Source organism: Pseudorca crassidens, chromosome 8 (genome assembly GCF_039906515.1).
Source record: "Pseudorca crassidens isolate mPseCra1 chromosome 8, mPseCra1.hap1, whole genome shotgun sequence".
Classification (NCBI taxonomy): domain Eukaryota; kingdom Metazoa; phylum Chordata; class Mammalia; order Artiodactyla; family Delphinidae; genus Pseudorca; species Pseudorca crassidens.
In genome coordinates this window covers 84,460,010-84,475,607 of record NC_090303.1, presented here as the reverse complement: position 1 = coordinate 84,475,607, position 15,598 = coordinate 84,460,010, and the positions used below count along the sequence as shown (strand labels likewise).

General features: G+C 45.3%; 1 protein-coding gene across 1 annotated transcript; it reads right to left on the bottom strand.

Moving 5' to 3' along the window:
• Positions 1-1,392: 1,392 nt before the first annotated feature.
• Positions 1,393-11,437, bottom strand: SMKR1 (small lysine rich protein 1). Its single transcript, XM_067746983.1, has 2 exons — positions 11,107-11,437; positions 1,393-5,450 (listed from the first exon to the last, which is right to left on the bottom strand). The coding sequence occupies exons 1-2, from the start codon at positions 11,107-11,109 to the stop codon at positions 5,256-5,258; spliced, it is 198 nt and encodes a 65-aa protein (XP_067603084.1). The 5' UTR covers positions 11,110-11,437; the 3' UTR covers positions 1,393-5,255.
• Positions 11,438-15,598: the final 4,161 nt, after the last annotated feature.

Here is a 15,598-nt window from a genome sequence, read left to right as displayed (position 1 = left end):
GTCCACCGCAAGGCTGAGCCCCATCACACGTCTGTTGGCCTGACTGCTGTCACTCCAGGGCCTGGCACATAGCAGGTCCTCCATAAACATTCATTAAATGATTTGATGACTGTGTCATTCTTACTGTTACAGGCATCTCCTTTCAAACCCCATTTCCAGACTATGGTGAGCCCCCATCTCTGCTTTTTAAGGTGGGGGAGCCCTTCCTTTTCTAGGCTGAGGGAAAGGAACTGGCAGAGAGGGAGAGCATGAAAGTACAGGAGAAAGACCTGTCCTAAAACAAAAATACACACTCTCGGGCTTCCCTGGTGGCGCAGTGGTTGAGAGTCCGCCTGCCGATGCAGGGGACACGGGTTCGTGCCCCAGTCTGGGAAGATCCCACATGCTGTGGAGCGGCTGGGCCCGTGAGCCATGGCCGCTGGGCCTGCGCGTCCGGAGCCTGTGCTCCGCAATGGGAGAGGCCACAACAGTGAGAGGCCCGCATACCGCAAAAAAAAAAAAAAAAAAAAAAAAAAAAAATACACACTCTCCCACATATGGAGATATATTCATATCACCACGTAAGAAAAAGCCCAAGAATATACCAAATATGCCAAAATGCTGGTAGAGCTTATCTCCAGATGGGTTAATTGGGGTGAATCTAATTACCTTCTTTGTGATGTTTGTTTTTCCAGAGTGTTCCCTGCGTACGTTATTAAAGGGATAATTAAGTAAACTCTACACCCAAAAATGGAAGGGAAGGGATTCAGAAGCCTAGTGGAAGTAAGTCCAAACATGCAGTCTTCCCCGAGGACTATGTGAGGGTGGACAGAAGGTTGAAGGGAACTATTCAGCCCTGAGAGCCTCTGATTCCCCATGAAGGGGAAGAGGAGGTGAAGGATGAGGCTGGATAAGTGGCTGGGACTAGAGCTGTGGTCTCCCTTCTAGCCCCGAGTCTAGTGCCTGCCAGACGGGGCTGCTGAAAATATGTTGTTGAAGGATGAAACCAAGAATAAAAAGAGGATGCAGAAAAGGCCACTGGCCTGGGTACCTGTTCTGGCAACTGGTACCCACCCTCACCTCCTTATCTCCCAGGCTTTTTGGACCTTTGCTAGCTAACTGTCATCAACTTGTTAAAATGAGATAGAATTCACTATTTTAAAGTGTACAATTCAGTGGTTTTTAGTATATTCACAATGTTGTGCAACTGTCACCACTGTCAATTCCAGAACACTTTCATCACCCCAGAGAGGAACCCCTACCCATTAGCAGTCACTTCGTATTTCCCTGTCCCCCTAGCAATCATTTATCTACTTTCTGACTCTATGGATTTGCCTATTTAGGACAGTTCACATGGAAAGAATTACACAAGATGTGGCCTTTTGTGTCTGGCATATCTCACTTAACACAAGGATTTCAAGGTTCATCCATGTTGAAGCAGGTATCAGAATGTCATTCCTTTTATTTTTTAAAATATTTATTTATTTGGTTGCACTGGGTCTTAGTTGCGGCTCCCTGGCTCCTTACTCGCAGCACGCAGGCTCCTTAGTTGTACCATGCGAACTCTTAGCTGTGGCATGTGTGTGGGATCTAGTTCCCTGACTGGGGATCATACCCGGGCGCCCTGCATTGGTAGCGTGGAGTCTTAACCACTGTGCCACCACGGAAGTCCGTCATTCCTTTTAATGGCCAAGTAACATTCCACTGTATGGACAGACCACATTTTGTCTAGCCATTGTTAATGGACATTTGGGTTGTTTTTACTTTGGGGCTATGAATGTTTATATACGAGTTTTTGTGTGAATGTATATTTTCAATTCTCTTAGGCATATACCTAGGAGTGGAATTGCTGGGTATATGGTTTATAGTAACTCTACTTATAACATTTTAAGGAACTGCCTGTTTTCTACAGCAGCTGCACCATTTTACATTTCCATCAGAAACGGACAAGGGTCACATTTTCTCCACATCCTCGCCTACACTTGTTATTGTCCTTCTTTTTAATTGTCATCAATTTTGCAAGGGGCGCTGCCATTCTAAAAAATGCCCTCTCTCGGGAATTCCCTGGCAGTCCAGAGATTAGGATTCTGGGCTTTGACTGTACAGAGGGCCCAGGTTCAACCCCCGGCTGGGGAGCTACGATTCCTGCAAGCTGCGTGGCTCTTGGTCCTCTCTCCACAGGCATTGCCAAATCCTCCTTCCTGCTCTGGGGACATTGTGCTTGTCCCTGTATTCACTGTTCATGGGGCGCTGCCTCCTCCCCCTACACTTGAGCAGAGCCTTCCTCACGGCAAGGATGCTTCCGCCACAGACCACGTGTGGCCTGTGTGTGGGCTTTCCCATCACAGCTCCTTTCACACGCTCCCCTTTGAATCCTCATCCACAGGAAGGATCAGAATCCTGGCCGATTTGAGTTTGGCGAAATAAAAATAGCAGCGTTCAAGGACCTATTTTATCATCAGAGGCGCTCCAGGTGTCCTAGAAGGGCAGTCCCACCCTCCTCTTAATCACCTTCATCAACTGTATGATGCTTTATCGAAGCTGAAATAGAAATGTAGCTGCTGTCACAATGGAACCTGGGCATCAGCCCCCTTCACCAGGCTGGGAGCACCTGAAGGGCAGGAACCCTGTCTTATCCTCCTAATGCCAAGCATAGGAGCTACTCAATAAATTGTTAAAATGAGATAATTTTGTTGAAGAAAGTTTTAAATGGAATATTTCACCAAAAAAATTGAATTTCTCTCGAAGTAAAATGTGCCACAACTTTTATATGGCTTGCGTGTGATAGTTCATGTCATATACACTCGCTATACCACCACCATAGTTATTTAATTCAAACTTCCTAACAGCTTCTCAGAACCCCAGCGTTGCAATGAGGACAATACTAAATAGCCTTTAGCCACTCTGCTAAAACCTGGGTGGAGACCCCGAGTGCGCAGCGCCCCATCCAATCAGGTCAGTACTTCTTCTATTCCAATGCTTACAGTCCTTTCTGCTCATCATTTAACCATCTCAAAAGAAGAAGGCATTGCCACCTCCAGATGATCTCCTAAGCCTGTAGAAGTCTGCTGACTGGCATGTCTGTCCTCCCCTCAGCGATGTTATCCTGCTGTGGACAAGATCAGAAGGCAGCAATGCACATGCCACTTCCCCAACGTTCCCATAAACACAACTGCTCAGACACGAGCTCCTGAACCCAGCCAGGTGAGGCAGAGGAGGGCCTTAGACATCCTACACGTTCAGAGATTCATCAAGTCTTTCAGCATCTGGTGTGGCAGCATGAACTAGAGCAGTATCTCCAAGGGTCTGGTCCAGCAGCAGCGCAACGTGGGAGTTTACCGGAAACACAAATTCTTGAACCCTGCTCTTCCTACTGGGTAGGGCCCAGCAATCTGCGCTTTCAGGAGTCCTCATGTGACCACGGTGCACACCCAGGTTTGAGAAGGACTGGACTAGAGTTGGTGTGTCCACAAACAGAAACTGCTCAGATCCAGCCCAGCAATCTCAGCAGAGTGGGAAGGTGGCCCTGTTTCCCAGGTCTGTAGACAGAACAGAAAAGATCCCTTCAGGTTAAGAGGAGGACCAAGTTTCACCTGAGCTGAGCCAGGGCTCCTCTGGCAACCAGCCAAGGGCTCACATTCACTCCGCACAGATGGTACAGCTAGACAAGTGTCATCCCCAGCAAACTCATGTGGGTTCTGAGCACCTCACTTCTCTGGCACAAAGATTCACGGGATTGCCTTTTTTCTCTGATATTTATAAAATCCTGAGTCCTGGGTTATAGACTTCCTTAGCAAGCTTCATGAACGTTTGAGATCCTCACAAGGCAGCCTGTGACATTGTTATAAGTAATTCAAACAAACTAGATCGTCTCTGGACTGGTGCTGCCTAGAGGAATCAGCTTCAAGCTCAGAATTGTGAATGGAGACAACAGCGCAGGTGTCAGCGCCAGGGGAGGTGGCAAGATGTGCCAGGAAGACAGAGCAGGAGGCAGGGATGGGAGGCTATGTGATTTAGAGATGGTGCTTGCACTTAAAAATGCCTTTCCTTCCAAGTTTCACATTTGGGGCTGAGCAGAACCAACTGCAGTTTTCTCTTTTAAGTGTCTCCACACAGGCTGGGGAGATCCCAGAATATCATCAGCAGAATGCCCAAGGCAGGCTTCCCTGGTGGCGCAGTGGTTAAGAACCTGCCTGCCAATGCAGGGGACACAGGTTCAAGCCCTGGTCTGGGAGGATCCCACAGGCCGCGGAGCAACTAAGCCTGTGTGCCACAACTACTGAGGCCGCGTGCCACAACTACTGAAGCCTGTGCGCCTGAAGCCCATGCTCCACAACAAGAGAAGCCACCACAATGAGAAGCCCGCACACAGCAATGAAGAGTAGCCCCCGCTCGCCGCAACTAGAGAAAGCCCGCGCGTAGCAACGAAGACCCAATGCAGCCAAAAATAAATAAAATAAAATAAATAAATTTATTAAAAAAATAAAAAGAATGCCCAAGGCACATTTCTAGCACCAAATCCAAAACTCAGAGTCAGCCAAGTTTAAAAGAAAGTCTGCAGAAGGTGGGAAGATGTAAGTGTGTAGAAAAAGACAAAGAAGAGTCGGGTGAAAGAGAAAGGAGAGAGGGACCAGTGCTGACTGGTCCCCTTCTCCCTGTGCTCCAACCACTGACGCTATCAGCTCATTTGAGCCGCTGTTCCTGCACACTAGCAGGTTCAGAGCAGGACTGACAACCCTGGTCTCTACCACTGTCTGTGGCTAATTCGAATCAGACAAGAGTCAGACCTCTGAGAAGAAAATTATAGAAACAAAATATTTATTATTTTTCCAGAAAAAGATGACGAAAGGAAACTGTGCCCCAAAGAGGGACACATAAGCAAATTCTGTGCTTTTTGCCATGTCTTCTCTAAATAACAGACCCCCTTTGGTAAAAGAAAACAACTCATGCAAGCTAGAACTGCCTTTGGAGAGCGAGGTTTAATTCTGACCCAGACTTATAATAATTTTTTAAAGTCCTATCAATTCCATCACCGTGTGGGAATTACTTGGATTTTTTTTTCCCCTCTTCTAAAAAACCAAAGTGGCTCACCATACCCGGGTTTAGCTGAGGAAGTAAAATGCATTTAGCATTAACTACCACTGAAAAGCACACTTAGCTTGCATCTCAAATTGTCTTCAGTAAAGTCTGTTTTGCTTGCAACAGTGGTGTTATCCTGATTTCTCTTCCGCAAGTTCTGTCCTCTGTAGTAGAGAGAAGCTGGGAAACGGTCTGGCTTAAGTCTTGTTTTTGCCCTTCTTTGACTTGGTAGCGCCTGGCCAGCGGAAGCCGCGCAGGTGCAGGCAGCCAGCGACGTTGTGGGCAATGTAGTAGAGGTTCAGCATCGCGGCGGGGCTGAGGATGTCCACTTCCGGTTTCTTCTGCTTTTTCCCACGGGGCTGGCTTCGGCCTTTTCTTTTCCCTTTACCTGGCTTTCAAAGACAGGTATATATACGGGGCGAAAATTAGCTTTTATAACATTGACATTATATAATTTTCAACATTTCCTACCGAACTTAAGAAAAAAAATTTCTAAAAGGAAAAAAACTGTGACAACAACAAAAACTTGAAGTGGGAAGAGAAGTCATATGCAGTCTGATTCAACAAATGCCTTTTAAGACCCCCAGTTTAAAAGAGATCCAACCTGATTCAAGCGCCCAGAGACTGGGAGAGCAAGGCGGAGAAACTGAGGTACGACTCAACACCTAGATATTGTGGGCTGTGTCATTCAACGAGAGGGTGAACTATAACGAGGTGACCCAGGGCGAGGAGAGAAGGCGAAGGGACAGAGAGCTCCGAGGGGAATGAGTGTATGGGGAAGGGAAGGCTGGTGCCAAGGGTAATTCTCATGGATCATGGCTCCCCAACTCTCACACACCTCCCCAGAGAAGACACTCTTTTAGCAGAGAAGCAGCATTCTCCTGTTTCCTTTCTTTCAAAAACAAAACAAAACAAAAACTAACCACCCCCTGCCGCCAAGAACACTAAAAAAAAAAAGACCCAACCTAATGCAACTAATGTGTGGACACTGCATTTTGATTAGAACAAACAAGCAATGAAAAGACATTTTTTTAGGCAATTGAGGACATTTGACAATATCGAGTAATTGTTAATTCTATTAGGTCTGACAATGGCATTGGGTCATGGAAGAAAATGTTCCCACATTTCAGAGATGCACACTAAAATCTGTAGGCATGAAATGAAAGAAGGCCTGAGATTTGCTTTAAAATACTGCACCTTCCTCATCCCCCTCCCCCCCAAATAAAGTATAGATGAAGCAAATGTGGCAAAATGCTTATAATTTCTGAATCTGAGATATGGCTATATAGGGATTCATTTTAGTATTCTATTTTTGTGCATGTTTGGAAATTTTCCTAATAAAAATTAAATTAAAACAGATAATTAGGATCAAATACATCTTTTGGCATTTGTTAAGCCATAGTCTCTACCTCATTAAACAGTCACGAGGATTAAGTGAGGCACGAACATAAGGCACTTACCCCGTGTCTGACACAAAGAAAGCACTCAGTGAAGGATGTTGCCATCACCTTTATCACTGCTAATCCTCAGAGCTGTGTTTCAAGGGAGGGAGGTATCATTTCCATCTTAAAAATGGAAATGCAGAGGCTCTGCAAGGTCCCAGTGCAAACCAGCATCCACCAGGCTCAGGGGTTGTGCTCTGGCCACAAGCACACTGCCAGGTTAATGCCCTCCTGGCAAAGGAATGGCTACCATCCTAACCGGGGAATAAACTATCTCCAAGGTTTTGCTAGAGCTGCACAAAGCTGAATGGAATTCTCTATGTCCTATGACCCACCCATACAGAAAATAAATGATGGGAATGCATTATTGAAAAAGTGTCTCTTCTAGGCAAGGGAGAGGAAGAGTGTATAAGTTATCAAGAATGCCTGCAAGGGCTAAATGTTTGTGTAAAATAGATGTCCTGTTCATAGCATCTCACTTAAAAAATGTCCCAAGTTAAACAAAGAGAAACATAGCCAATGTGTTAAAAACACTAAAATACATTTTGTGAAATGAAATGGAGGACACTCCTAGATTCAAAACCCAGAAATGAAGATGAGATATATCTTGCAACACAGTGGCCCAGCTTCTGTGAGGAAATCCAAATGAAGAGAAACAATATGGAGTCCCATATGATAACTGCATCTCCTGATAAAGCATCACCTTGGGGTGTGGGATGTGCACTGCCATAAGCTCTTAAAGATTTTGAGTCTTGGCTTCCTTTCTGATTTTATACTTTTTTGCATGTCAAACACGCTTGACCTGGAATAACTGCCCCCAATAATGTGTGTGTTTTAATCTCTAAAACGGTTTGAGAACTAAGATCCACACCAAAGTTTGACATTTTTATTCAAAGTTCTCTTCTTTTTGTAGATGATTCTAAAATTCATATGGAAATGCAAAGAACTCTGAAAAAGAACAAATTTGAAGGACTAATACTACCTTATTTCTAGAGTTATTATAAAGCTTCAGGATGCAGACAGTATGGTATTGGTATTAAGATTAATAGAATAAAGTGTCCAGAAATAGATCAACACATACACAAACAATTGATTCAACTGATTTTCAACAGAAGCGCCAAAGCAATTCAGCAGAACAAGGATAATCTTTTCAATAAATGGTGCTGGAACAATGAATAACCATTTGCAAAAAAATGAACTTCGATCCATATTTGCACCATATGCAAAAATTAACTCAAATGGCTCATAGACCTAAATATAAAACCCAAAACGATAAAACTTATAGAAGAAAATATAGAAAAAAACCTTTGTGACCTTGGGTTAGGCAAAGATTTCCTGGGTATGATATCCAAATTGATGTCTGTGAAAGAACAAATTGAATTCAACATCAAAATTAAAACTTGTGCTCTTCAAAAGATATAGTTAGAAGAATGGTAGACAAAGCCACAGATTGGGAGAAAATATCTGCAAATCATAAGTCTTGAATGTGGGTGATGGCTTAATGAGTGTATGCCTATGCCAAGCTGAAACTGTACATTTTAAATATGCACAGTCTATTGTACATCAATTATACCTCAATAAGTCTGTTAGGAAATTTTTGTAAGGGAGTGAAAGTTTTCAGTTTCTGAGCTGGTTGGTTGGTTGAACACAACTCCATAGCTCTTGACTATTCCTGGGCGCAGAACACAGAGCTCCTGACTTAAAACTCTCCAAACTCCTTAATGAAGACCATTCCTTCTTTCTAGTTCCCAAACTTGCCAAGCTCTTCCCTGATCCCTCCTCTTCCTGCAGATCTTCACAGAGAGCATAATTTGTTTCTTACCTTTGTGCTAGCCTCTGCTCAAAAACCACCTCTTCAGAAAAACCTTCCAGACATCATGCCTCTATTCTATCTATAATTAGGGTGACCATAGAATTTATTGCCCAAAACAAGGCACTTCAACAAACATTAACTGGCACTGTCCCAGGCAAAGGGGGAGGAGGTACAGATGGTCTCTTAAAAACCCTCCCAGGGCTTCCCTGGTGGCGCAGTGGTTAAGAATCCGTCTGCCAATGCAGGGACACGGGTTCAAGCCCTGGTCTGGGAAGATCCCACATGCCACAGAGCAACCAAGCCCGTGCGCCACAACTACTGAAGCCTGTGCGCCTAGAGCCCGTGCTCCGCAACAAGAGAAGCCACCGCAATGAGAAGCCCGCGCACCGCAACGAAGAGTAGCCCCCGCTCACCGCAACTAGAGAAAGCCCACGCGCAGCAACAAAGACCCAACGCAGCCAAAAATAAATAAATAAAATAAATTTAAAACAAAACAAAAAAACCCTTCCCAGCAGTGTCACCTTCTATCTCCTTACCCTAAGCATTCACTATTTAATAATATTTTTTTGTTTGTGTATTTATTGTATGTTTCCCTAACCAGAGGTTTTGTCTATGAGTTCATTGAACTTTCAGGACCTAGAACAATGTCTGGCATATTGTAGGGATGAATAAAATATGCTGAGTGAATAAAATGCAACTCAGGGAAAGCAAATGTAGATTTCTCCTTCTCTGGATTTTAAGATGCCTCCTTCATTCATTTAACAAATTTTTAACAAATACTTCCTGTGCATGAGGTCTCATGTTAGATGGAGAGAAAAGCAGATCTGGGCTCCCGCCCTCAAGAAACTTACAGTCCAGTGAGGGGGAAAATCACAAACACATTTAGTCACCAACTATGCTGTGAAGGAAGCCCAGGGTACATGGCATTATGATGACATGGGATGGGCAGGGAGTGACCCTCGTCTGGGACATGAAGGAAGAAGGATTCCTGAAGAATGGCCTGTGGGCTGAGGGGTAGGGAATTCCCAGGCAGAGCAAACAACCTTTCAAGTCAAAAGGACCAAAAAAAAAAAAAAGGTCAATGTGACTGGCCTGTAAGCAACAACCATGGGGGCAGTGAGAGGAGTTGAGGCTGGAAAAGTAGGCAGCGTACAGCTGTGTCCTGTAGGCCTCGCAAGCTAAGGTTTGACCTTTATCCAAGGAGCAGTGAGAAGCCATCAGCTTAAATGGCTTTACTTATTAAACCATTCTGCTTCAGTTTCCTGGCCTCTGAAAGAAAATGGCAGTGTCAACCATGTGAAGTAACCAGGGAATAGCTCTCAATTTAAATCAAGAGCTATTTATTTAGTGCTTTTACATGCAACACACTGGGAAGAAACACAGGTTTACCAAACACATTTCTATACTACAGTCTAATGGGGGTGAGGATTAAGACTTTCCAAGAAACAGGCAAAGCACAGTAAGTGAGGTGCAGGAGGCTACGGATGCTTAGGAAGCAACAGGGGAGCAGGAGGTACTTCAGAGGTGGGTCCGTCTTTAAGTAGATTGATCATTCGAGGTGGGGAAGCTGCAGAAGACTTCCAGAAGAATGTAGGTCTATGTGGGATGTGGTTTTGTTTTTGTTTTTTAAAGCAGAGAATATGGTAGATAAAGCTCAAGTGGTTGAGGCCCCCTTACCAAGGGCTCCCAGCGCCAAGCTCAAGCAGAGCAGTGCCTAGTTCAGCAGACAGTGGAAGTCCCTGAGGACCTGGTCACAGCCATTATGGGTTGATCAAACTGGCAGGGAAGAACAGGGGAGATGGACAGCCCCTGAACAGTGATAGGGGGCTACTGCCAGAACCAGGCAGGTGGTAGTAAGGAGGGCCTGACCAACAGTGGCAGGCAGGTCACAAGAGACTGGATGAGGACTCGGGAACAGGAATGCTTTCGAGTTTGCGGCCAGGAGGATGAACGTGCCATTGGGAAATGAAGAGATGGTAGTGGTTAAAAGAGCTGGATTTTGAACACAGTTTGAAAAGGCTCTCTGATGGAGAGATCCAGCAGGAAGTTGGAAATGAAGGTTTGGCGTTAGTGGGGTTTGGTTTAAGATGTAGCTCTGTCAGCCAACGAACTTGGGGTTCAGATGGAAGTAAGGATGTTGCAAGATTTCCTGGGCAGAAACCCAAGAACTCCCTGCACAAAAGGTCTCCTTCCAAAGCCTTTCCTCAAACTGAGGTTGGAAGGAAGAATCACTCTCTACAGCGGGCACTCTGAGTCCCACCAAGGGTTATTTTCTAATTCCGTAATCCACCGAGAGGAATCCCACCTGGGACCCTAGCGGGGGCAGCAGAAGCTAGATGCCTGGCAAGTCGCCGTTGGCACATACTGGCGCCCTGGGCATTTATTTTCTGGGTGTGAAAATTGCTCAACAAAACCAAGGGACTGCAACCAACCAACCAACCAACTTTCTCTCTCTGTCTCTCTCTCTCTCTCTCTCTCTCTCACACACACACACACACACACACACACACACACACACACACACACACACACACACAAAGGGCTCAGCCTGATTCTGCGGTTGCCATCCCTTTGGGTGGGCGCAGACCACCTAGCAAACCCCTCTCCCACCTCATCTTGACCCAAAGCGTTCAGATCACTGGACTGGACACCACCACCAACGCGAGGAGATAAAGGCACCAATCTCGTGGCGCGGGCAAATCTTAGTAAAGCGTGCCTCTACGAGGCAAACGGTATTAAACTAATTTAACAAGAGCCTGGGAACCTCTTACACTTAAATAAGACGTGTATTACCATGGTAATGCTTTCTCAGTTGAGCAGGTGAGTGTGGCATAGATTCCTAATCCTGAAAGAGACCCCAGTTCTCCGCGTCGCTTGGGGTCGGCGCCCCCGCGCCCATTCCTGCGGCTCACGGGACTGCCACCTCCGCTCTCGCCCCCGAACGGCCGCAGACCCGGGACCTCGCCACGCTTCTCAGGAGCCCGCTCCCGCGGCGCGGCGCCAGGAGGCCGAGGCGCTCAGGGGAGCCCAGCGGGGTGAGGCGGCAGTCAGCCACTCGGCCGCCGCCACTACACGCTGGGACACCCACCGCAACGAGTTGCGGGCTGCGCGTCTCTGACGAGCGCGCCTCTGACGAGCGCGCCTCGCGGGCTGAGGCGCCGGGCTCGCGGGTCCCGGCGGGCGGTGAGCAACACGCCGCGCGGCGCGCGCCGCGGGGGGCGGGGCCGCTCAGTGTTTACCTGTTGCCAGGACACCGGGGCCTGGCGCCCAGCCGTTGGACTGAGCCCGGCCCGCCCAGCCCGCCAGCAATCGCCTTTGTGAGAGCGGCCGCCGTCCCCTGCTGGCCGCGCCGCCCTGGCTGGGCCATTTCACCTCGCACGACTGCGGCTAAGGTTGCGAACGCCCGGAACCCGGGCTCCGCGCGGGGGAGGCTGGCTTTGGGCGACCGAGGAGGGCGCAGGCGAGCTCCCGGCCAAAGGCGGCCGGGCGGGCGATGCTACGCGTGTACCGTACTGACCTTGGAGTGGGCGGACTCGGCTGTGCGTGAGAGCTAGGTCACTCACTGGCTGACGTTGGAGAAGTTATCGAAGACTCCATGACCGTTTTTGGAAAATGAGATAAAGCCTTTGAGGATTGAAATGAAAATAACATGGGGAAATGTTTGTAAAAGAGCCTGTAATAATACAAACATTACAAAATGTTTTGTTTTGTTTTGTTTTGCGGTACGCGGGCCTCTCACTGTTGTGGCGTCTCCCGTTGCGGAACACAGGCTCCAAACGCGCAGGCTCAGTGGCCATGGCTCACGGGCCCAGCCGCTCCGCCGCATACTGGGATCTTCCCGGCCCAGGGCACGAACCCGTATCTCCTGCTTCGGCAGGGGATATCCTCTCAACCACTGCGCCACCAGGGGAACCCTACAAAATATTTTTTAAAGGCGCCTGAAAAAAGTTCTCATACCCGTCGTGGGATTACGCAAGGATACAGTAGATTCAGTTATGCTTCCAACCTTGAGTTCATCCTGACATCCTCCTCCCCGCAGGAGAATATACAGTTTAGGAGCTGGACCCTCATTCATTTTAATGACTCATTTCTTTTTATTCAAGTTATTAGGCATCTATCATGTGCCTGACACTCAGTTTTGGGCCCTGGGAATTCAGCCCCGAACACAGAAAAGTTTTTTTTTGGTGGGGATGTCAAATGGGGGACGTGGCAGACATTAAAGATGATAGGTGCAACAGGATGTATTACATTGGGTGTATTAAATTGATACGATGATAGCTGACTACTCTTTTAAACTGGTGAATGGGGAAGGTCTCTCTGAGGTTTAACTGAGATTTGGGTGATAAGGAGGAGTCAGCTATGCCAAGGTCAGGGGACAGGACATTGCAGGCCCAGGGCAGGAGGAGGAGACTGGACCCAGAAGCAGGGATGGGGTCCTGAAAGGCTCTGCAACCAAGGGTAAGGTGTTTTTTTGTTTTCCTTCTTTTGATTGATGACCTCACTTCCAAAGGGGAGTATTTATGTACCAGGTTCTCATGCATTTGCTTTCTCTAATCATCAACAAAGCAAACCCAAGTTCCAATGACTTTTGTCTGGTAGTTTTTTTGAATACATAGGCCCTTGATATGGCAAATTCTCCTGCCTTCTGCCTGTGCTTTCTCCTCTGCTGGCGCCTTAGCCTTACTCCCTGGGTAGGGGTGGCTCACACTCCCTGTGTACACTTCTTTGGGTCATCACAACTCTCTCAGGTTAACCCCTATCGGGCTCACTCCCAAATCTGTTCTAGTCCTGCTTTTCCTGAGTTCCAGATTGGAGGTCTGAAAAAAAAGACAGAAAGCACAAGAAAGCACGATTTGTCAGTGGACAGGTGAAACATAAAATGAACGGTCTAGAGACAATTGGTACAACTTCAATGGCAGCACCATCTTCCATTGACCAAATGGGTCTTCAGCCTTTGCACTGGAGAAAGCCCTAGCATTGACCTGAAGGGAGGTGAGGAGGGCTGCTGGGGGGTGGGGCTGAAAGGCTGACTTCCTTATAACAAAGAACGCAGGTTACTGTTAGAATCAAAGGAAAATGTCATTGACAACATAAGCATTTTTCTTAAACACCAGTCCACTTAAGAATCTCTTTATGTTTAGCACTTAAGATCCGTTTATTCTACAAGAACCGAAAAAATCTTCCTGTATAAATTGGAAGATGATGTTAAATTTAGATAACTATTCAAACTCACATTGGAAAAGTACTAGTTAATTTTATGTTTATGAGTACACATCCTTATGTCTTCTTTATAAATAGTAACATTAACTGTGCTGTTCTTTAAAAATAAATTACCAGAATTAAAGTGCACATTCTTAGAATATTCAAACTTAGAATATTCTATCACTATCTTTGTTAGAAGTTACATTTAAAAATTCCTATTTATTCCTCTCTACTCTGGTGGTCGCTCTTCCTCCCTCCCTTCCTCCTTCCCTTCCTTCTCTTTTTCTTTTTATCTCATTAAGTTCAACAGTATAGCACTGTTCACTTCACCCAGTATAGCCCTCATTTTGAAGAGGAGGTTACAGAAAAAATATAATGTTCTTTGTAGATAATCTCTGGTCAGTTACTAGGGTCCCAGCAGTGAGAACCTTGGGGTACAGTAAGACCAGGCGGGGCAGACTCAGGAAACTATCTAGAGCAGGGGTTGGCAAACTCAGTAAATATTTTAGGCTTTTCAGTTCTCATGTCCTCTTTTTTCTAACTACTCAACTCTGCTGATGTAGAATGAAAGCATTTTATAGACAACATGTAAACAAATGAGTGTGGCTGTATTGCAATAAAACTATTATGGAAACTAAAATTTGAATTTCATAGAATTTTCATGTGTCATAAAGTATTTTTTGTCTATGGATTTTTCCCCTCAACCATTTAAGAATGTGATAAAAAACCATTCTTAGCTCACAGGCTGTATAAAAATGTTGGTGGGCCAGTTTTGGCCCATGGGCTATAGTTTGCTGATCCCTGAGCTAGAGAATTTAAATGCTATTTATTATTCTTGCTGGGGGATTCTTTAATAGGGAGGGGAATGAGGTGGAAATAACCAGCAATTTTTGAACACTCATGTTTAACAAGCATTATTCTAAGCACTATTATATTGACACATTTAATCCTTACAACTCTAGAAAGTAGGTAGTGTTATTATCCCCATTTATGGATGGGGAATCTGAGATATAGAGAGATGAAATAACTAGTCAGTTATCACACAGCTAATGGAGGCAGAGCCTGGGTATAATAACTCACCAAGTTGGGTCCAGCACTGTCAATCTGAGCCCTTATGCTGCACGGCCTTTCTGGGTAAAACATCTCACATCTTCCAGCAAAGACATATTTTCACAGGCATCCACATGGAGAATCTTTGTCCTGACAGCTCCATTAAGCATTTGAACAAAAAGTTACAGAATGTTCAAAGTAATGTTTCCATTTGGAGGCAAGGGGACAGATGGCGCTATCTTATTTAGTAAGAAAGTCACAGTCACCAAAGGTGTTTGAGCAGAGGTGGGATGACTTTTGTACTCTTGCAGTTCCTTTGAAAGACTTTATTTTCTTTTCTATAAAAGTAAAAATTTTAAATTCTTCCTTTTTGAAATTTAAATCTGGCTAATTACTGAAGGAGCAAATAGGCTGAACATCTCCCCATAGCCCACTCAGGCCCAATCTCATTCCATTTACAGGATCTGGGGGTGTCTGAATGGCCAGAAAAACTGCTTGTAGGAAATTACATTTCAGATTGCTTTGGCCTATTGCTATGAGAACTGAGTGAATCTCCCTTCACCTCATCCACCACCACAACATACACACATGCAGACGCACACACACACACCCTATTCTTCCCATCTATACCCTTTCGTATAACATTTCTTCCTAGCTAGAATATGTCTGAAAGCAGTGTTAGGGAAGAATTATCTGATTTAATTATTTGATATATTAAATTTATAGTCATAGAAGAGAACATTGATATAGAAAAATAGATCTCCAGGATAAATGATAAGAGCAAGAATAGAACAGTACATGGTGCTTCTAATTGTAAAAAAAAATGTCGATGAAGAGGAGATGGGTATTATCATGGGGATTTTCTGAAGGAATAAAAAGTAGAAAAAAATATTGGCAGTGATTACTTCTGGGGAATGAGACAAGAGATCTGGGTTGGGAGATTACATTTTTCTTTGTGTACTTTGAAAATCATTTGAATTTTTTGCATGTATCTTAACAAAAATACCAATACATAAATGTATTCTTCAGTTTT